This window comes from Bufo gargarizans, chromosome 3, assembly GCF_014858855.1.
Source record: "Bufo gargarizans isolate SCDJY-AF-19 chromosome 3, ASM1485885v1, whole genome shotgun sequence".
Taxonomy (NCBI): Eukaryota; Metazoa; Chordata; class Amphibia; order Anura; family Bufonidae; genus Bufo; species Bufo gargarizans.
Window position 1 is genome coordinate 46,094,722 of NC_058082.1, and position 24,174 is coordinate 46,118,895.

General features: G+C 45.7%; 1 protein-coding gene across 1 annotated transcript in view; it reads left to right on the plus strand.

Moving 5' to 3' along the window:
- GUCY1A2 (guanylate cyclase 1 soluble subunit alpha 2) overlaps positions 1-24,174 on the plus strand; it is a 252,799-nt gene that overhangs the window by 45,162 nt on the left and 183,463 nt on the right. Inside the window, exon 3 of the mRNA XM_044284756.1 lies at positions 8,867-8,988. Coding sequence (XP_044140691.1) covers positions 8,867-8,988 — 122 coding nt within the window. The remainder of the gene's footprint in view (positions 1-8,866; positions 8,989-24,174) is intronic.

Here is a 24,174-nt window from a genome sequence, read left to right on the forward strand (position 1 = left end):
GCCTCATGCGCACAACCGTTGTTTTGGTCCAAGCCGCAGTATTTGCGGCTTGGATGTGGACCCATTCACTTCAATGGAGCTGCAAAAGATGCGGACGGCCCGTGGTCCGCAAAAAATATAACCTGTCCTATTCTTGTCCATTTTGCAGACAAGAATAGGTAGTTATATTAATGGCTGTCCGTGCCGTTCCGCCATCCGTGTTTTGCAGATCCGCAATTTGCGGACCTCAAAACACACAACGGTCGTGTGCATGAGGCCGTACGCAAAGTAGCTGTAGCCAAAAAACAAGAGGAGGCTTTTAATTATTCTGCATTTGCTTCAATTTGTATTTTGAATGCATTAGAGACTTATTTAAAAAATGCTTTCAAGGTGGACATACCCTTTAAAGACCAATAGTCTTTCCATCATGAGTAGTAATTATGGTAGTAATAGTAATACTTGGCTTTTCTTCCCTTCTCGCTGACTGTTTTTACAAGTACTATGACATGCATTGATTTTTGTGCACTTGGTTGATATTATACAGATTTTTTTATATTGTTAAACCTCTACTCCAGCATTTGGGGGGTACTAGGTCTCCTTAGGGAGAGCACCTTACTCAGTGTGAGGAGACTTATAGGCCATACATGCTCCTCTGGAATTCTGGTAGGAAGGGATGCAAATGAGCTCTTAACAAGCTCTGCCTCTAATGCCACCCAAAACAGCTGTCTGCAGATATAATATCCAAGACATGTCTTAAGGCCTGTTTAAGGGTTGAACATTGACTTATAGGGTAGCTGCCTTACATCTGGTGGCATCAGAGGGAAAGCTTGATAAGATCTCATTTGCATCCCTTCTACTCCAGCATTGCATTTAATACCTTGATAAAATGTCTCTGGTGGAGCGTTTTGATGTATTCCAAAACCGTCACAAGTCTGCACGTCTCTGGGGTTTGATCCATTAGCGATTTAACTAAAGAACCAGACAGAGCAATAATCGCATCTATGACAATGTGCCTGCGCTGAGGGTACAGAGCAGCATATATTGGTGTAGCTATAGAAGGGTGCAAAGACAACCCAACGGCCAGGGCCGGCGACAGCACCAGGCACACCTGGGCAAGTGCCGGGGCCCACTGCTCCTTGAGGGGCCCACTGTGCCCGCTCACTTCTGCAGCTGTGTCCTGGTCTTTATTAAACTGCCTGTTCTGAATTCTAGGGCAACTTACCCCAGCAATGCAGACAATTTTCGCCATGTGCACTGCTGGGGTGGGCGGCCCCAGGACTCAGAACAGGGTAGATGGAGTTTCCTACTGGGCTAAAGGACCTTCTTGATGCCATCCGCCCATGTGACCAGTGGGGGAGGAGCCAGAGGAGCAGAGAGCTGTGTTCCTGTACAGAGAAGAGCAAGGCTGGAATGTGATGAGGCCTAGCTGTGTGTGTGTCTGTCCCTGTGTGTATGTCCCTGTGTATCTATACCTGTGGGTGTGTCTGTCCCTGTGGGTGTGTCTGTGTGTGTATGTCCCTCCCTGTGTGTGTGTGTCCCTGTGTGTGTGTGTCCCTGTGTGTATCTGTCCCTGTGTGTGTGTGTGTGTGTGTCCCTGTGTGTATCTGTCCCTGTGTGTGTGTCCCTGTGTGTATCTGTCCCTGTGGGTGTGTCTGTGTGTGTGTGTCCCTATGTGTGTGTGTCCCTGTGTGTATCTGTCCCTGTGTGTATCTGTCCCTGTGGGTGTGCCTGTGTGTGTGTGTCCCTGTGTGTGTGTGTGTGTCCCTGTGTGTATCTGTCCCTGTGGGTGTGTCTGTGTGTGTGTGTCCCTCCCTGTGTGTGTGTCCCTATGTGTGTGTGTCCCTGTGTGTATCTGTCCCTGTGTGTGTGTCCCTGTGTGTATCTGTCCCTGTGGGTGTGTCTGTGTGTGTGTCCCTGTGTGTATCTGTCCCTGTGGGTGTGTCTGTGTGTGTGTCCCTGTGTGTATCTGTGTCCCTGTGTATCTATCCCTGTGTTTGTCTGTCCCTGTGTGTGTGTGTATGTCACTGTGTGTGTGTGTCCCTGTGTGTATCTGTCCCTGTGTGTGTGTCCCTGTGTGTATCTGTCCCTGTATGTGTGTTTGTGTCCCTGTGTGTGTCTGTCACCATCACCATGCCCACAGTGTTCCTATGCCTTGACGCAGCTGCATCAGGACGTTCTGTGCGGGGCAAGAAGAAGATGGAAGAGGAGGCAGCGCCACCAGCATGGAGCCCGTGGGAGAGGCACAGGGAGGCACACTAAGGACTTAGGTAACACTACCACGTGATCTACACTAGTATCTGTGGTTTTACATAGGACTGCAGGTAACACTACAAAATTATCAGCACTGGTGTTATATGTGGTTTTACATAGGACTACAGGTAACACTACCACATTGTCAGCACTAGTGTTATCCGTGGTTTTTACATAGGACTGCAGGTAACACTACCACATTATCAGCACTAGTGTTATCTGTGGTTTTTACATAGGACTGCAGGTAACACTACCACATTATTAGTACTAGTGTTATCTTTGGTTTTACATAGGACTGCTGGTAACACTATCACATTATCAGCACTAGTATTATCTGTGGTTTTTACATAGGACTGCAGGTAACACTACCACATTATCAGTACTAGTGTTATCTGTGGTTTTTACATAGGACTGCAGGTAACACTACCACATTATCAGTACTAGTGTTATCTTTGGTTTTACATAGGACTGCGGGTAACACTATCACATTATCAGCACTAGTATTATCTGTGGTTTTTACATAGGACTGCAGGTAACACTACCACATTATCAGTACTAGTGTTATCTTTGGTTTTACATAGGACTGCAGGTAACTCTAACACATTATTAGCACTCGTGTTATCTGTGGTTTAACATAGGACTTCAGGTAACACTAACACATTATTAGCACTACTGTTTTCTGTGGTTTTACATAGGACTGCAGGTAACACTAACACATTTTCTGTACTCAGATACCCATATCTGTGTTACATATTACTGCAGGTGATCTACAGTAATTTATCTGTACTCAGAGAGTTATCACTGTGTACGGGGCCCACTGACACTTTATCGCCCAAGGGCCCACATGAACCTGGAGCTGGCCCTGCCAATGGCCCCACTGCCATAAAAAACACCAGTATTATAAGTGGCATTTATAAGCTGTGGGGGGCACGGTTACAGATTTTGCACTCGGGACCTGGAACTTCAAGTTTTGGCTCTGGCTGCTCAGGTAAATGTGCAGCTACAGAAGGGAGATCCAGCTGTTACCCTGCTTTCACACCTGAGCGTTTTACAGCGCGTTCAAACGCGCTGTAAAACGCTCAACACATGAAAACCAATGCTTCCCTATGGGAATGGTTCTCACCTGGGCGTTTTACAGTGCGTACGATCACGCTGTAAAACGCCCGACGCATAATCAAGTACTTGAGCTTCTTTGGGGCGTTTTGATGCGCGTTTGTGGCCATAGGACACTGCAGTCAATGACACAAACGCGCGTCAAACGCGCGTTTACTATTACAAAAAACGCGAATAAAAACGCGCGACAAAAACGCGTGTAAAATGTGCGTTTGAGAAACGCTCAGGTGTGAAAGCAGGGTTACAGCTAGTCAGACTCGTCATAGACCAGGCAGAGATGGTTTATCATCTCTGACCTACTGATCACTGAATACCTGGCACACAGTACATATGAGCAGTGGGTACATAATACAATAAGAGGGGCACACACACACAAAAAAAACAGAAGTCCCCTTTGCAATATAGCTATAGGGGCCCCTTGCTGTCCAGGATCATGTCATAAAGGACCTCCTTTACTGTCTCACGAAATCCATGAGTAAATGTTAGCCATGAAGTTCATCCATTCAGTCCCTTATATCTGCCGTAATCTGATAAGCAGTAGAAAGCTGCTTTTAAGGAGGCAGTGGGTCCTTTTATTTGCTGGGCACCTAGCGGCTGCACAGGGTGCAGATATGGCATGTCCGCCCCAGTGGGAGGCAGTGTCAATATCCAGGTACCTACAAGGTGCAAGAGATGGTAGGTCTTTGGCCATCTACTGTAGATCATCTGTGCAATTTTGCCAAGAGAGGTTGTACTTCCCCCTGTAACAGCGGTCATGAAGACACATTGTACTTTTTATTGTTTGGGCGATTGTCTTAGGTAGGGGCTCATTTTTTGCGGGATGGGATGACGGTTTGATTGGTACCATTTTGGGGTACATGAGACTTGTAATCACTTGGTATTACACTTTTTGTGAGGCAAGGTGACCAGAAAATGGCTTTTTTTTACGGCGTTCACCTAACTGGGTCATGTGATATTTTTATTGAGCCGGTTGATACAGACGCGGCGATACCTAAAATTTTACTTTATTTTGGGAAAAGGAGTTTTTTTTACTTCTTTTTTCACAAAAATTTTTTGTCCCACTCTGGGACTCCAACTTTTGGGGGTCTGATCCCCTTTACAATGCATTACAATACCTCTGTATTGTAATGCATCGGCTGTAAGTGTATTACCAATGTAATACACTTACAGCTTCCTGTCTGTGAGATCCAGGTGGCTGGATCTCACAGGCTGTCACATAAGGCAGCCACGATGCCTTAGGAAGCCATCGGGCTGCCTTTCCTGCCATTGGGTCCCCGTCACAGCAGCGCAGGGACCCAATAAACACCCCGCAGGATACAGCACGTGCCGCGGGCAGCGCTGACCGCGGTAGTGCAGGGGTTAATGAGCCAGCATCAGTGTCTTCACCGATGCTGGCGCATACAGCAGAGGTCTGGCTATCAGTGACTGCCGGACCCCTGCAGCTGATCGGGCGGGCGCAGCTCCTGCCCGATCAGAGCACTGTAGCTGTACAGCGTTGGGATTTCTGTCCCAGTTTCCAGCGCCGTACATGTACAGCGCTGGTATCCTACAGGTTAACAGTTTTTCAAGATTCTTTGTTCTTGGAGGTACTAAGGTACCTATTAAAGCTTTTATTTCCTCAGAAGTCATTATCATGAAAGACCATCTGCCATCAATATAACGTTAGCGTTAAGATTTTTTTTTATACAAATATATATTACTGCTTTGTCTTCTGGCTTAATTATATTTTCTATTGTTGCTGCCGGTACTTTTTTTTATTTTTTATTTGTGGAACGAGAGCCCAAGAGAACACTTCATGGAATATTTCTGTAATTGTAAAAGTTAAAATTGAGGAGACAAAAATAAAAGCAATGTTCTGTATTTTCTTAGAATAACCAAAAAGATTTAGTAAAACAATTATACAACTGAATTTTTCTTCATGCCTTACAGAAGCAACATGTTTTATGTGTCTACAGAGCAGGATATGGCCAGGGAGTTGAGCTGGTGGGACAGGTGTCTGGATCCTGATTGTTAGTGAGGTGCCAACAAGTCATTTTTCCTTGGTCAGGGTATTAGATCTACTGTAAGGCTAGAGCAATAAACTGGGTCTGTGTCCAGGGTGAAGGAACATCTAGCTGTAATTCTTATACCTAGTTCTGTATAAGGTGCGTGCTACAAAAATCTATCAAAGAGATGTGGGCTTTCTTAACTTTGCTCTTGGCTGAACATATCTGAAAATATATATTTTCTGATACTATCTCAGGAGATGTCTATGCTCTGTATCTATGTGTGGGCACTCAGTGGTTGTGATGTGAACTTCAGTCTGTCAAGGGTTTTGCTAACATGTGACCATCCTGAAATGTGTCACGAGAAAAGGGAGTGTAAAATATTACACTCATGGACATATGGCCGGCTCACGGACTGTATATCTCGGAGGGCATACGGTCGTGGGCAAGAGGCCTTAGGGAAACCATCCTGACTCCAAATTTGACAAGAAGAATAGCTCCCTGGATCAATGACCCTAATGAACTCCACTCTTTTAGTGAGTTCACCATCACCGCCTCCACAGTCTCACTGCTCTTACTGTAAAGAATCTTCTTCTATGTTGGTGTAGAAACCTTCTTTCCTCTAGATGTAGATGGCATCCCCTTGTTATAGCTACAGTCCTGGGGATAAATAATGATTAGATGATCCAGGGCAGTCCAGAGACTTGGGGGGCAGTACACAGGGATGCACTGCTCACTTAGGCACAGCACTAGACGGGATCAGTTTTGAGTTGGGAGTACTTCTTTCCATTTAATCCTGAGGCCCACCTTCAGTCTATACAGATCATACACGTCCACTTATAATTACACTGGAGTCTTTGTTATTATCCTTGTACACACAGAACTTATTGTTGGTATGGTCTAATAGGTTCTATATAAGTAATCTCAGAAATAGGCCATAGTGGTAGGCTGTCCTCTTGCATGTGCACTTGGCAGCTGAAGGCATCTGTGTTGGTCCCATGTTTATATGTGCCCGCATTGCTGAGAAAAATGATGTTTTATTATAGGAAAATTAGCCTCTAGGAGCAACGGGGGCGTTGTCAATACACCTAGAGGCTCTGCTCTCTCTGAAATTGCCATGTCCTCTCCACTTTGATTGACAGGGCTTTTACACTGCCTGGTCCTGTCAATCAACGTGCAGAGGGTGCGGCAGTTGCAGAGAGAGCTGAGCCTCTAGGTGTAACGGTAACGCCCTAGAGGCTCATTTGCATATATTAAAACTTCATTTTTCTCAGCAATGTGAGCACATATGAACATGGGACCAACACAGATGCCTTCAGCTGCCGAGTGCACATGTAACAGGTCAGCCAATGTCATAGGTACAAAACTGCTGACAGATGCCGTATGCACTACATTTTGTGACTCGGTAAGCAGCGCAGAGTATATGATATGGCAGTGTTACTGCTCTGCTATTCTTTTTTACTCTTAGCTACTATTTTAATCAGTTTGTGTCTCCATGAAATTAACCGCCCCAAAATAGCATCAAGCTGAGACTCATTGATATGGATTCTGGAGCTTAAGTTTTTTTGTTTTTGCAATGTACATTAGTGCAAACTCCACAATGCTGCTTGATGTGAAAATGATGAGAGGGTAAAAAAAAAAAAAAAAAATATATCATATGTTATAGTAAATTTCATTAAAGAGTCATGAAGGGAAAAACTGGTATTGATTTGTGCCCTCAGTGACCTAACAAATTAAGTTAAGTATGTGCAGCCGACTCACTGCATCCAGTTGTAATCTTTTTATGAGGAAAGAAGTAAGGAGACTTCAAACCACTGGAGATAAACTGACAAACCTCGGCAAGGAACGATTCATTTAGAGATACGAATGAGAAAATAAAAGATCACAGAAGGCTAAAAACATTAATTTTCACATTCATTCGGTTTGATGAGAAAGGATTGATGTACAATATTTGTCTGACCTCCTCAGTACTCAAGATTCAAATTATCCTTTCACTTACCCAAATTACTTTCATTATAGAAGTGCTCTCTAACACTGACAGGCGCAGGGAGCAGAGCGAGACAGGCTGAAACAAAAGACGCTCATTTGTAAAGGAGAAGCATCAAAATATCTATCTATCTAGCGCTAAATATGTCTCTAATTATCTATCAATCTACAGATGTAACCACTGGCATTTTGACCAGCCTAATATATTAACGCAACAAAAACACAGTACAGTATGTTGTATGATTCGCGTGTGATCAGGGGTCGGCCATGACAGATGTCATAAGATTCAGCAGTTTAAAAAGACCAACACTGTAAATAAAAAAAATTTGGGTCCAACACAAGATAACTGCATCCAAGTTATACTTTCACTTATAGGACTCCACATAAACCATACACACCAACATAAAGTCCTTGACCTTCTGGAAGCTAACTGAACAGAATCATCACCTAGGTACTTGGGTACTTGTTAAGCACACGATCATGCTCTTCTCAACCAGCAGGTTCCAGGCACTGACAGATCATTTCAGCCCTGCATTTCTCCCCATAGCCCAGCAGCTACACCTGGGTTTGCCTCAGACTAGGGCAAAGTGTTGTACTGGAGTGGGGAGGGAATGGCATGGCCCACTACCAACCCTACATGCCATTCCATAAATATCCAGGCCCATAAAACACCTTAAAGAATTATTTTATCCTATCTATCTATCTACAGATAGAACATCTTTGAGGAAAACAGGAAACTATTTGACAACTTCTCTTAGTGCCTAAGTCAAGTGTTTCAATACATGCATCTCTCATTCCCTGAAAATCTGCATGATAGAAGAGATTTCTGTTATTTGACTGGGTTTGATTAGAGCTGCTTTTTGATGCTGTATCCGTAATGTCATTCCTGTTCTCATTTGGATTGTCTGATTGTTTAATGATCGCATGAGAAATTGTACATGTATACTGTTATTATTGTACCTTTTTTCAACAAAAAGACAATTAAACAAGAAAAAAGAAGATATTTCTGTAATACGGCCACTGATGGAATCCAGTACACAGAAGTAGGACGTGGTCCTGTAGACTTCTAGGGGTCCTGTATTATGGCTCTTTAATGTGCGCGAGGTCATAGACTTATTCTTCGCTCTGTGGCCCGGCGATGAACATGTGAAGAACTAATGTAGAAATCAGCTTGTTACAAGCTAGGTGATACGCGGAATATATAGAATTCTCTTTAAGGACTCAATGTACCCGGAATAGATACATAATATCAAAGAATTTATAAAGTGAATAATTTTCTGTTTCCCGGGGTGAAGCTGTTACGCAAACATGTTTCTGCACTTCTAAATATGCAGTCTCTTAATGATCCACTAAATTAGCGCTAGTGATGCAAGCTGATAATTCTCCTGGTGATATACAGCAGCACCAAGTGTGAAATGCTGTGCCTGAATGCTATGTGTTAATTAGGGATTTGCTAACAATTTAATGAGGGAAAGGCAACCAGGAGGTTATGCAGCAGGAAACTCTCAGGTTGTCTTTCTTACGTTTCATGATTTCTATCATTTCTTTTAAAGCTGTCGGGATGCAGAGAAGAGTTTACACAACGCTTCAGTGAAATGCGCATACGCTGGTCTCTCTGGAAATGAAGATGCGGAGGATGTCTCAGGAATTCTGCAGTGTACAGCTAATGTCCTTGGTATGTACTGAGCATCTCAACAAGATATTATGTGTGTGCAGCATGGCAGATCTCAATCGGCTACAATCCTCATAATGAAATTATCAGTGGAATATATCTATTTTATACCAGAGGTAAAAGAAAGTCCATAAATACTGTATCTGTGTTCACAATATGCAGTCTAGTAATAATAATGACAATCTTTACATTGTACCAGCAACTCAGTATTGGGGAAGTAATCAACAAGTAACATCACAACAGATTAACAGGAAAACGAGAGAGGTTCCTGTCCATAAGAGCTTACATTCTACAGGAGAGAAGTACCTGACCGTAAGAGCTTACACTCTACAGGAGAGAAGTCCCTGACCGTAAGAGCTTACATTCTACAGGAGAGAAGTACCTGACCGTAAGAGCTTACATTCTACAGGAGAGAGGACCCTGACCATAAGAGCTTACACTTTACAGGAGAGAGGACCCTGTCCATAAGAGCTTACACTCTACAGGAGAGAGGTTCCTGTCCATAAGAGCTTACACTTTACAGGAGAGAGGACCCTGTCCATAAGAGATTACACTCTACAGGAGAGAGGTCCCTGCCCATAAGAGCTTACACTCTACAGGAGAGAGGGCCTTGTCCATAAGAGCTTACACTCTACAGGAGAGAGGTCCCTGTCCATAAGAGCTTACACTGTACAGGAGAGAGGTCCCTGTCCATAAGAGCTTACACTCTACAGGAGAGAGGACCCTGCCTATAAGAGCTTACACTCTACAGGAGAGAGGTCCCTGTCCATAAGAGCTTACACTGTACAGGAGAGAGGTCCCTGTCCATAAGAGCTTACACTCTACAGGAGAGAGGACCCTGCCTATAAGAGCTTACACTCTACAGGAGAGAGGACCCTGCCCATAAGAGCTTACACTCTACAGGAGAGAGGTCCCTGTCCATAAGAGCTAAACTCTACAGGAGAGGTCCCTGTCCATAAGAGCTTACACTCTACAGGAGAGGTCCCTGCCCATAAGAGCTTAAATTCTACAGGAGAGAGGACCGTGTCCATAAGAGCTTACACTCTACAGGAGAGAGGTCCCTGACCGTAAGAGCTTACACTCTACAGGAGAGAGATCCCTGACTGTAAGAGCTTACACTCTACAGGAGAGGTCCCTGCCCATAAGAGCTTACATTCTACAGGAGAGAGGACCCTGACCGTAAGAGCTTACACTCTACAGGAGAGAGGTCCCTGACCGTAAGAGCTTACACTCTACAGGAGAGAGGTCCCTGCCCATAAGAGCTTACACTCTACAGGAGAGAGGTCCCTGCCCATAAGAGCTTACACTCTACAGGAGAGAGGTCCCTGACCGTAAGAGCTTACACTCTACAGGAGAGAGGTCCCTGACCGTAAGAGCTTCCACTATTCATATTCAGAGGTATGATCAGGGTCGGCGTAAGGGAAGGGGGGGAGGGCAAACAGGGCAATTGCCCAGAGCCCCCATCCCTAAGTGGGGCCCCCTGCTGAGCTGCCCAGACACATGTGGAAAAGAGCTGGTGGCTACACTTGAGAAGAGCACAGACAGCACAGCAAGGAGCGCTGGTCCCTGGTCTACTGCCCACTTATAATGTAGTGAGGAGCTGGATGCTGCATCGGTAGCATTGGCTCCACAGCAGTCAGGCAGACCTTGGCCCCCTTCCTCTCTCTCACCAGAGGCCCTGCCTGCTCCTGTGGTTTACTGGTGAGTTCAGAATGTCACCCTCTTATGACCTGACATATTTGCTGCTGGCCGCTTTCTATGCTGCAGATATAACCTGATAGGTGAAGCTGGACAGTCCCGACCCCGGACCAACAGGAGGGGAGGCAGCCTGCAGAGAGTATACCGGACCTGTCCTCTGCATCCTCCCTTCCCCCCACTGTAGCTGTAGTTTTATTTATTTTTGTCTAAATATAACGTAATATTTATAATGTATCTAATGCTTGTCTATCTGACAAATATCTTTATTTCTGCATCCTCTATCTACCCATATATCTTTATCATCTGTATTTCACATATCTATCTCCTATCTATCTATCTATCTATCTTCTATCTCATATCTATTATCTATCTCCTATCTATTATCTATCTATCTATCTATCTATCTATCTATCTATCTATCTATCCAATATCTATCTATCTATCTATCTATCTATCTATCATCTATCTATTATCTATCTATCTATCTCATATCTATCTATCTATCTCATATCTATCTATCTATCTATCTCCTATCTATTATCTATCTATCTATCTATCTATCTATCTATCCAATATCTATCTATCTATCTATCTATCTATCTATCTATCTATCTATCTATCTATCATCTATCTATTATCTATCTATCTATCTCATATCTATCTATCTATCTCATATCTATCTATCTATCTATCTATCTATCTCATATCTATCTCCTATCTATCTCCTATCTATCTATCTATCTATCTATCTATCTATCATTATAGATGTAAGGCAGTATTCTTACTTCAGTGAAACTAGTGGATTCCTTTATTCACCCAACACTCAATGCCATTAGGTGTTTGGGTGAATTAAGAAATCAATTTTTTATTTTTTTTTCATTTTTACTTGCATTGTAAATATTTTTGTCATATTTGTTTCTATTCATTATTTTTATTTTTTTAGTTTGAATGCAGAAAACACATTATCTCCATGTCCCTGCTGTCTCTGTATACAAAGCACTGGTAACAGTGACTATTTTCAAGTGTTTTCTGATCGTTTCAGAGTCTCCTGGGCAAACTTGCTAAGGGAAGCACAAAGGGGCTCATGCACATGGCCGTTGGTCGGCTGTTCCGTGCATTAGGGGCCACAATTTGCGGTCCCCAATGTACGGGCACCATCCATGCAGTTGCCGCAGACAGATCCAGACTCAACTTGAATGGGTCCGTGATCCGTCCGCACCGCAAAAAAAACAGAACATGTTTTATTTGTTTTGTGGTGCGGAGGCACAGAGAGAAACCCCTGTGCCTTTGTTCCACACTGCTCCTTCTGGATTGCAGACCCATTCATGTGAATGGGTCCGCATCCGTGATATGGTGAGCATACGGTTGGTGACCGAATATTGCAGACGAGCAACGGCCATCTGCATGAGCCCTTAGGCTGAGTTCACACTTCAGTTATTTCCATCAATTATTGTGAGCCAGATGCATGTCAAAAACACAGAACAGGAGGAAATCTTTCCATTACACCTTATCTCTGAGGAGGCTTCACTACTGGTTTGGGCTCACAATAAGGCCTCATGCACACGGACGTTTTTTTTCACGGTCCGCAAAACGGGGTTCCGTTGGTCCGTGATCCGTGACCGTTTTTCCGTCCGTGGGTCTTCCTTGATTTTTGGAGGATCCACGGACATGAAAAAAATGTCATTTTGGTGTCCGCCTGGCCGTGCGGAGCCAAACGGATCCGTCCTGAATTACAATGCAAGTCAATGGGGACGGATCCGTTTGATGTTGACACAATATGGTGCCATTTCAAACGGATCCGTCCCCATTGACTTTCAATGTAAAGTCTGGAGTTCTTTTATACCATCGGATTGGAGTTTTCTCCAATCCGATGGTATATTTTAACTTGTAGCGTCCTCATCACCATGGGAACGCCTCTATGTTAGAATATACTGTCGGATATGAGCTACATCGTGAAACTCATTTCCGACAGTATATTCTAACACAGAGGCGTTCCCATGGTGATGGAGACGCTTCAGGTTAGAATATACAAAAAAACTGTGTACATGACTGTCCCCTGCTGCCTGGCAGGTGCTGCCAGGCAGCAGGGGGCAGACCCCCCCCCCCCCCTGTTTTTAACTCATTGGTGGCCAGTGGGCCCCCCCTCCCCTGTTGTTAACTCGTTGGTGGCCAGTGTGCGCACCCCCCTCCCTCCCTCCCTCTATTGTTTTAATACATTGGGGCCAGTGTGCGCGCGCCCCCCCAACCCCCCCTCCCTCCCTCTATTGTTTTAATACATTGGGGCCAGTGTGCGCACCCCCCCAACCCCAACCCCCCCCTCCCTCCCTCTATTGTAATCATCATCGGTGGCAGCGGAGTAGAAGATTTTCATACTTACCTGGCTGCTGGCTGCTGCGATCTCTGTGTCCGGCCGGGAGCTCCTCCTACTGGTAAGTGACAGGTCTGTGCGGCGCATTGCTGTCACTTACCAGTAGGAGGAGCTCCCGGCCGGACGCAGACATCGCAGCAGCCAGCAGCCAGGTAAGTATGAAAATCTTCTACTCCGCTGCCACCGATGATGATTACAATAGAGGGAGGGAGGGGGGGGGGGGGGGTTGGGGGGGGTGCGCACACTGGCCCCAATGTATTAAAACAATAGAGGGAGGGAGGGGGGGTTGGGTGGGCGCGCGCACACTGGCCCCAATGTATTAAAACAATAGAGGGAGGGAGGGAGGGGGGTGCGCACACTGGCCACCAACGAGTTAACAACAGGGGGGGGGGGGCCGCACAATGATATTCAAACTGGGGAGGGGGTCTGCCCCCTGCTGCCTGGCAGCCCTGATCTCTTACAGGGGGATATGATGGGGTTAATTGTACTATCATATCCCCCTGTAAGAGATCGGGTGCTGCCAGGCAGCAGGGGGCAGTCTTGTACAAAGTTTGCAGTGTATTCTAACTAGAAGCGTCCCCATCACCATAGGAACGCTTCTGTGTTAGAATATACTGTCGGAAATGAGTTTTCACGAAGTGAAAACTTAGATCAGAAAAAGCTTTTATGCAGACGGATCTTCGGATCCGTCTGTATGAAAGCAACCTACGGCCACGGATCACGGACACGGATGCCAATCTTGTGTGCATCCGTGTTCTTTCACGGACCCATTGACTTGAATGGGCCCGTGAACCGTTGGCCGTGAAAAAAATAGGACAGGTCATATTTTTTTCACGGCCAGGAAACACGGCTCACGGATGCGGCTGCCAAACGGTGCATTTTCCGATTTTTCCACGGACCCATTGAAAGTCAATGGGTCCGTGAAAAAAAACGGAAAACGGCACAACGGCCACGGATGCACACAACGGTCGTGTGCATGAGGCCTAACTGATAGAAATTACTGACCAAATAACTGAAGTGTGAACTGGGCCTTGCTTCCCGACAGTGGCTCTCGGCTCCAGTGCACTCCGACCGCTGCTCAGGTCCCTGGATGTCATCATCCATTTTGACGCTGCCTGCAACCAGTCGTGGGCCATGGCCGTGACTTCTTCTCCCTTGAGTCAAGTGAATAAATGTCACTGTTGATACAGTACTTCACAATTTGAGGCCCCGCTTTTAATTTCGCCCAGGGCCACATTTTGTCCAAACAACATTGTGGAGAACACTGTAAACTAGAGAGAGTTTTTGTAAACTCTCTCCCCAGAATCACCCAGCGCGGAGGGGGCTCGTCCCCACCTGCCATTGGCTGCTCCCTCCCAACACTGGATGTTTTCATCCGCGCACAGGGAGAAGCAGCGGCGCGTGGACCAGGAGCGGCGCAGGGAGCGAGGAGCCAGTTAAGTCGATTCAGTGGGAGTGGCCTGGGCATATGGGGGACATTTTAATTAACCCCATTAATTAATTTTAATTTTTACTTTTTTTAAACCTGAAAGTGCGATCATTAGATCGCTTCTCCTGTACACTACTGTGATGTAATACAGTATTGCATGGGAAATTCAGTATATTCCTGAATATGCCACCTGCAGAACTCAATAGGAATATATAACTGTGATAGGCCTGGTAGTCTCACATAGGCTCCAGCCTATCAGCACCAACAAACGGCTTCCCTGATTTCAGTCTTCTCAGATATCATGGTCACAGTTGACCACAGCATCCGAGAAGTTAAATGTCTGTGATGAGCGTTATCACCAATCACAGACATTAGCTCTTTGAAACAGCAGAAACCTGGCGGCTATGCATCTGCTTCGCTCTGGAGTGGGCGGCATCTTTAAAGTGCCGACATCCTGCTGAACACGTACGGCAGATGTCATAAAGGGATTAAGCAAATGCATCCACAGTTACTATCTTAGCAATGGGGAAATCCGACAGAGATGCACTGGCAGATGATGCTAATCTATGCTGGTTCCGTAACTCGGAGCCTGGGCACTTAATCCCATTTTGCTGTGGAATTGTCAAATTCGGACAACCCCATTAATTACACAAGAAAGCTATACCAGCTACAACATGACATAGATTTCTGTTTCTGAAGCACAGGCCTCCCAAGATGCACCACAATTATAAAGAGCGGCGTGCCTCTTAATAAATTCGGTGCATCTTTTGCACTGATGTCAGAAATGCCGATCTTTTTAAATTTACCCATGTCTTAATGGAGGAAGATGAATGACAGCGCCTCCATCTTCAGCCGTTTTATGGACAGGAACCCCCGACAGGAAGGGACAAGGGGCTGGCCAGGCTATAGGTTCGGCTTTAGTAATAGAGAAAATGGTGCATAACTTCATAATAGGATATATTGGTAAGTTGCATAAATTCTTTTTTTTTTTTTTGGTGATTTCAAAATATATATATATATTTTCCATGTCCCTAAAATCATACGTTTTCACACTGGCCACTAGGTCTAAAATATGTCTAGATGTCCTCTTCTTTGAGATCAGACACAATGGACAAAGGGGACCTCATTGACTTTTATGGGAGATTTTTACACGCCTGCTCTGTGACCTGTGCAGAGTTCAGGAGGGAGTAGATAAGCTGTGATATCAACTATTGTGAATGCTTGATCCTGTGTTATCTATACAGAGGTTATAGCAATCATTGTAATCCTGTATGTGATGATAATGAGATGACTGCTGAAAAGTTACCTGTACAGAACAGGAGGTTTTCAGATTATTATTTTTATATAAATATAGATAGTGACATGGAAAATAAAAATCTATAACATTTTTACAAAATGTCTAACATAAAAATGTGAATTAATAGGTTATTTTCTGATGACACATTCCCTTCAATACACTTTTGTTAAGATTAACTAAGTAGAGGAGGTCTGAACTGCAATGCTATTGCATTGTACATTTACCCCCAAAATTGACCAGTTCTCCAAAAGCGTAACCAAAGAAGACCAGACGAGAACATTCTCACCTTGTAGAGGGTGATGTTTGTAGTATTTGTTAGAAGAAATGGGTGCTTGTGCTAAATGATGCGTCCTATTCAAACCCTATAAAATTAAAACACTGCACAAATTACTTGTGTTTTAATCTGTTGCCTTTATGTGCGAATCAAAGGAGATGAAAGCAGAGAGCGTAAAAACGTGGACTCTCACTTTCCATGACCTTCAGCAGTAACACACAGGATAATTACATTTTAAAGTTAGATAGAAAACATTACACTGTGCCTTAGAGCATATAAAAAATGTATTTTATTTTTTAGTTTTTTGCCCCCGCTATATTGTACTTATGAGTTGAGTATTGATTTAATGGGACAAGGATGATTGTGGACGCCATCCGAAATATCCTTTGATTGAATTGCTTTTTGTCCAATTTGCCAGCAGGTATTAATCTGTTTGAAACAGGTTCCCTGTTCAAATGTCTGGAAGCCATTCTAAACATTCAGTTTAAGGCACTTCAAAGGGAACGGATCCAGAGAGACGTACTGATTCTATCATATGGCCCTCTGAATATGCATATTGTGGAAGGCAATAGGAAGACTTTGATTCCTTCCCCTCAGGAATTAAATATTTAAACTGCTGGATAGAAATTAAACAAATTTAGCAGAAATGGATTGTCTGGTATTATTGTTGTTAGATGTGTTATTTAGTAATTTTAGTCAAAGGTCTGAGCATTTAACCCACTGGCACAATATTAAATTACGAGGAAAGTATAGATAGAGTTGGTGTACTGTTACATAAAGCAAAATAAACGCCCTTTGCACCAATTTTATATCTGAAATATTTGCAAAATTAGGCAACTTTCTAAATAGTTTCCAGTGTTCTAATCCTAATCATTTTGCTGCAGTGGAATTTGTGTAACTTTTTCACCACGGTAGCTGTCATGCTGCTTCTAACATACAGTAGCAGCTCTCTGCTTTCCTCCTACCTTTTCTCAGAGTTAGAAATAGCAGTGGGGAGGGGGAGGAGGCTGTACATAGCAGATCTGAGTGTGGAGGGTGGAAGCATCCAATTTATCATGGATGGGAGTTCACACAGTGTAACGGGGTGCCGAAGGCGCACTCGGTCTCCCATCAGCCGCAGACCTGCTGCTTAGCTTCGGGAGCAAGGATCTGTGTTTGACCTCGTTCCCAGGACGGGAGGCTCCCTGCTCCTAGGTCTGCCTTGAGCGCCGAGCTGATCACTCGGTGCTCGACTGGTCAGTCTGTCGGTCATGTGACGCTGGCCACGTCACATGACCCTCACTCCCCACTATAAATACAGGCAGCCTGCTGGCCACAGGTTGCCTGTTAATTTCTAGGTTCCTGGCTATTTGTTGGACTACATAACACTCACCTGATCCTGTTCCCTGACGATCCTTTGCCTGCTCCTCCTGTACTGGTCCGTCCTGGTATTGTGACCTGACTATTCTTTGCGGACTCCTCTGGTACTTCTCTACTTTCCTGGTATTTGACCCCGGCTTCTCCTGACCATTCTTTGCTTAACCCTTTGTACTGCGTAGCTCTCTTGGTTCTGACCCGGTCCATTCACGTTCCGTATTTTGTCCTGTCTGTCTTCCCTGCACATATCCTAAGTAAGGGACTGTCGTCCAGTTGTCCCCTGTCATCAGGACTCGTGATGCAAGTAGGCAGGGCCAGGGGTGAGGGTGGAGCGCAGTGGTCGCTATCCTTCCCCCTGTGTGTGTGTGGACGTGACCATTACACACAGGCTGTAGATAGAAGGGAAAGCATATACAAATCAGTTTACAGGGGAAGAGGAAGAAATCACACAGGCTTTGTAGAGAGAAATGGGGCACTGCAGAAGGGATTGCACAACAATGTTCTGATACGGCTGGAGCAAGGTTCCTAAACTATCAATATCCTTTAAAGGGGGGGTTATCCCATGACTAATGCAAAAAAAATATGAAAATTAGATATCATATAGTACATGATAGCCCCTTTATAACAAACTTAGGACCAGCCCTGTACATACCTCACATGGATCCAGAGATTTTCCCCATTCATTGCTCCAATTGCTCTGCTAGATTTATTTCAGGCTGGCATCTTAGGGGGTGAGTATTTTCTTAGGGTGTGTGTCATTTCTGCTGCAGCTGGTGGCAGTTGAAGGATGGAACTGAGCATGTTGTCAGGCCAAGAATTGTCCTAGTTCGTGGTCCTAAAGACCATAGATTGTCTTGGGCCTTAATTTCATACAGTATAACGCCTTGACCAATATTGTCAGTACTAACTGCAGCATAATAGCATCCGTCTGATCACACATATAGCTAAGCCAGTCTTGGAGTCCCGAGTATGCCCATACAAAAGCCTGTGACATATGCCAGTACATTTGTTAATAAAGTTAGCAAATTTCCTAAATATCATTTTGAACTTAAGAAATGCAGTTTTTAAGATGTAGTTGTATTTGTGAAGTTTCTCATATATAGGCATCCGAAAGACCTAATTGAACCATATTGGTCCTTAAATGGGTTGTTTCACTTCAGCAAGTAGCATTTATCGTGTAGAGAAAGTTGCAAGGCACTTACTAATGTATTGTGATTGTCCACATTGTTTGCTTCCCTGGCTGGATTCATTTTTCCATCACCTAATATACTACTTGTTTCCATGATTCGACCACCCTGCAATCCATCAGTAGTGGTTGTGCATGCACACCATAGTGAAAAGCACCAGACTATCTGTGCTCCCACAGTCCCAGCCACCAGCGAGGACCATGCTTTTTCCTATAGTATGCAAGCACAATCACCACCCATGGATTGCAGGGTGGTCATAACCATGGAAACGAGCAGTGTATAATGTGATGGAAAAATGAATCCAGCAAGCAAAGGAGGCAATATGGACAATCACAATGCATTTCCGGAGAGGGATCCTGAGAAACAGCTACGACTACCACATCCAAGCAAGGCAGCATGCACGCAATTTACCTATTAGGTATAATTAGGTGAGGGGCTGCAGGTGAGCTGACCCTGTAAAAGATTGTAGGTGAAGGTCTGCTGGTAAGCTGACCCTGTAAAAGATTTTAGGTGCAGGCCTGCTGGGGAGCTGACCCTCTAAAAGTTTGTAGGTGAGGGCCTGCAGGTGAACTGACCCTCTAAAAGATTATATGCGAGGGCCTGCTGGTGAGCTGACTGTCACAGCTGAGGATGGGGAAAACCCTCAGCCGTGCGATGCCAGAAGATGTTAGTGGCTGCTCGGCCAGGACCACAGAATTAGGGAGCAGGTCACCTCCTATCGCGTCCCTAATCTGACCCTGACTCCTAACCATATGAGCCAAACCTGATGGTGGGAGGGCTCATACAAAGGAACCTATAATCCCTGCTAGCCCTCAGGATTGCCCTGGAACAAGGAGCAGGGTAAGACGACCTGTTCCTCCTAGGCACGGAGGAACAGGAGTCTCACTGGCCAAGCTGCAAGGAAAAGGGGAACACAAACAGACATATGGATATGGCAGGTGAACTACACTAGTTCCAAACCTACCTGCCACAGCCTTGCTGACTGGATCCCGTGCACACAAGCTGATGTCCACACCAAACATAAATGGACACAGCACACACACATATACACACAGTAACCCAGATCCATAGCTGCATAAAACATAGAAAGAAAAGCAACATCAACTAAACATCACATATAACGTTTATGACCACAAGGGTGGCCCTCACTGGCAGATGGTAGAAGACCAGGAGGATGACTCCAGCTTACAAACAAGGCTGGGGTACCCCTCAGACTACTGGTCTTTATGCCACTTAAAGGGGAAATGTCCAAACAAACCTTACACTGCAGCAGTTACTGCAGGCAACGACATGCGTGGCAACTATGTCTAGGGAAACAGCCAGAAGGCCGAGACACTGCCACCACATGTACAACACCACACGTTGCCACGGACAGCCACCAGTGAAGGGAAATGACACAGTGCACACCTACATAAACCTCGTGCACACCAGACAAGGAAAGTGCACACAAACACACACACAAAGCCAGAGGCAACCACACGCGTACTTGTTGTCCGCGGCAACCGCACTTGAGGCAAACAACTAAGTGCCCCCAGCTGCGGTTGACACAACACCCAGACCGCATGTTAACCTAAAGGGGTATAAAATGAAGGCCACAATGAGAGTGAACATAGGCCCCTGATCAAGCGAAAGCGAAACCTAGGTCGGGCGTGATAGGAGAAAATCCGTTTGTATTTTGATACGTTGTTGATATCTTTAACTTTGTGAGTATAATAAATGTTATTTATTCGATCTCACTTTGCGGTGCTTCACTATTGGTGTTCGCCCTTTGGTTACATATAGGATGGTATAAACCAAAGGAAGAGCGATGCCTGTCGATTGATGATTGACTGCATCGGTTTCTACACGGACACTGACTGTGATCCAGCTTCCTTTGAAAATATAGAGCAGCGCGGTTCCCTTTGATGATATTTGCCCTTTTACAGGGGTTATCCAATAGTTCAAATAACCCCCACAATGCCCGGGCCCCTCCTATAGATGATACTTGCCCACCTCCTTCCTGATCCCTGCACGGCCACTGCTGCTTCTCCCCGTCATGCGGATCAAAACATGGGGGGGCCAATGCTGTATAAGCACTGCTCCAGCAACGCCCCTGGGGATCAATACTAATGTCTCTTTCCTTCAAAACACACCTCTCTCCCCTTAGATTGACAGTGCTAGACTTCAGGTCTAGCACTGAGATCCTGCACCTGCACACTAGCTTGCGCACAACACATTTGACTGCTTCCAGAGCAGCGAAGATAAATACTGCACATGCGCTGTTCACCTCACTGAACCTAGAAGTGGCGTGAACGGCCCACTTCATCTGAAGCCGACAGCGCCGCCACTTCCGGGCACAGGTTAGGACCCCAGGGCAGCCCATTTTTCAAACCTGAAGTGCCACTTATTTTTGGAATGCTTTTATATATCCAAGTGATTCTGAGCTAGCAGCATGGTATAGAGCAGAAAGAGCTGGGCAGATTGTATGTAGTTTGATAGGAAAAGATTCAGAATAACTTGCAATTTATTCATTTCAATTGCTACTCTTTCTGGGGTTTGAAGTCCTGGACTTCACGGCCCAGAAATAGCAGTATTTTCAATGAATGAAATACAAGTTTTACTGAATCTTTTCCCATAAAACTATATATCAATCTGCTCAGCTTCTCCTGCTCTATAACCTGCTGCCTCCTGCTCAGACACTATGTTTAACCTGACAGGTTCCCTTTGACGGTTTAAAGCAGGGGTGGCCAACCTTACAGACACAAAGACTCACAAAAGAACCATTTGACTACCAGGAGCCACAAGCTATACATTTACACACGAGTAGAGTTGAGCGAACACCTGGATGTTCGGGTTCGAGAAGTTCGGCCGAACTTCCCGGAAATGTTCGGGTTCGGGATCCGAACCCGATCCGAACTTCGTCCCGAACCCGAACCCCATTGAAGTCAATGGGGACCCGAACTTTTCGGTACTAAAAAGGCTGTAAAACAGCTCAGGAAAGGGCTAGAGGGCTGCAAAAGGCAGCAACATGTAGGTAAATCCCCTGCAAACAAATGTGGATAGGGAAATGAATTAAAATAAAAATTAAATAAATAAAAATTAACCAAAATCAATTGGAGAGAGGTCCCATAGCAGAGAATCTGGCTTCGCGTCACCCACCACTGGAACAGTCCATTCTCAGATATTTAGGCCCCGGCACCCAGGCAGAGGAGAGAGGTCCCGTAACAGAGAATCTGTCTTCATGTCAGCAGAGAATCAGTCTGCATGTCATAGCAGAGAATCAGGCTTCACGTCAGCCACCACTGCAACAGTCCATTGTCATAAATTTAGGCCCAGCAGCCAGGCAGAGGAGAGAGGTCCCGTAACAGACAATCTGGCTTCATGTCAGCAGAGAATCAGTCTTCATATCATAGCAGAGAATCAGGCTTCACGTCACCCACCACTGTAAGAGTCCATTTTCATAAATTTAGGCCCAGCACCCAGGCAGAGGAGAGAGGTCCCGTAACAGACAATCTGTCTTCATGTCAGCAGAGAATCAGTCTGCATGTCATAGCAGAGAATCAGGCTTCACGTCAGCCACCAATGCAACAGTCCATTGTCAGATATTTAGGCCCAGCACCCAGGCAGAGGAGAGGGGTCCCGTAACAGACAATCTGGCTTCATGTCAGCAGAGAATCAGTCTTCATATCATAGCAGAGAATCAGGCTTCACGTCAGCCACCAATGCAACAGTCCATTGTCAGATATTTAGGCCCAGCACCTAGGCAGAGGAGAGAGGTCCCGTAACAGACAATCTGGCTTCATGTCAGCAGAGAATCAGTCTTCATGTCATAGCAGAGAATCAGGCTTCACGTCAGCCACCAATGCAACAGTCCATTGTCAGATATTTAGGCCCAGCACCCAGGCAGAGGAGAGAGAGGTCCCGTAACAGACAATCAGGCTTCACGTCAGCCACCAGTGCAACAGTCCATTGGCATATATTTAGGCCCAGCACCCAGGCAGAGGAGAGAGGTCCCGTAACAGAGAATCTGGCTTCATGTCAACAGAGAATTAGTCTGCATGTCATAGCAGAGAATCAGGCTTCACGTCACCCAACATTGGAACAGTCCATTGGCATATATTTAGGCCCCGGCACACAGACAGAGGAGAGGTTCATTCAAATTTGGGTAGCCTCGCAATATAATGGTAAAATGAAAATAAAAATAGGATTGAATGAGGAAGTGCCCTGGAGTACAATAATATATGGTTAAGGGGAGGTAGTTAATGTCTAATCTGGACAAGGGATGGACAGGTCCTGTGGGATCCATGCCTGGTTCATTTTTATGAACGTCAGCTTGTCCACATTGGCTGTAGACAGGCGGCTGCGTTTGTCTGTAATGACACCCCCTGCCGTGCTGAATACACGTTCAGACAAAACGCTGGCCGCCGGGCAGGCCAGCACCTCCAAGGCATAAAAGGCTAGCTCTGGCCACGTGGACAATTTAGAGACCCAGTAGTTGAATGGGGCCGAACCATCAGTCAGTACGTGGAGGGGTGTGCACACGTACTGTTCCACCATGTTAGTGAAATGTTGCCTCCTGCTAACACGTTGCGTATCAGGTGGTGGTGCAGTTAGCTGTGGCGTGTTGACAAAACTTTTCCACATCTCTGCCATGCTAACCCTGCCCTCAGAGGAGCTGGCCGTGACACAGCTGCCTTGGCGACCTCTTGCTCCTCCTCTGCCTTGGCCTTGGGCTTCCACTTGTTCCCCTGTGACATTTGGGAATTCTCTCAGTAGCGCGTCTACCAACGTGCGCTTGTACTCGTGCATCTTCCTATCACGCTCCAGTGCAGGAAGTAAGGTGGGCACATTGTCTTTGTAGCGTGGATCCAGCAGGGTGGCAACCCAGTAGTCCGCACACATTAAAATGTGGGCAACTCTGCTGTCGTTGCGCAGGCACTGCAGCATGTAGTCGCTCATGTGTGCCAGGCTGCCCAGGGGTAAGGACAAGCTGTCCTCTGTGGGAGGCGTATCGTCATCATCCTGCCTTTCCCCCCAGCCACGCACCAGTGATGGACCCGAGCTGCGTTGGGTGCCACCCCGCTGTGACCATGCTTCATCCTCATCCTCCTCCACCTCCTCCTCGTCCTCCTCGTCCTCCAGTAGTGGGCCCTGGCTGGCCACATTTGTACCTGGCCTCTGCTGTTGCCAAAAACCTCCCTCTGAGTCACTTCGAAGAGACTGGCCTGAAAGTGCTAAAAATGACCCCTCTTCCTCCTCCTCCTCCTCCTCCTCCTGGGCCACCTCCTCTTCCATCATCGCCCTAAGTGTTTTCTCAAGGAGACATAGAAGTGGTATTGTAACGCTGATAACGGCGTCATCGCCACTGGCCATGTTGGTGGAGTACTCGAAACAGCGCAACAGGGCACACAGGTCTCGCATGGAGGCCCAGTCATTGGTGGTGAAGTGGTGCTGTTCTGTAGTGCGACTGACCCGTGCGTGCTGCAGCTGAAACTCCACTATGGCCTGCTGCTGCTCGCACAGTCTGTCCAGCATGTGCAAGGTGGAGTTCCACCTGGTGGGCACGTCGCATATGAGGCGGTGAGCGGGAAGGCCGAAGTT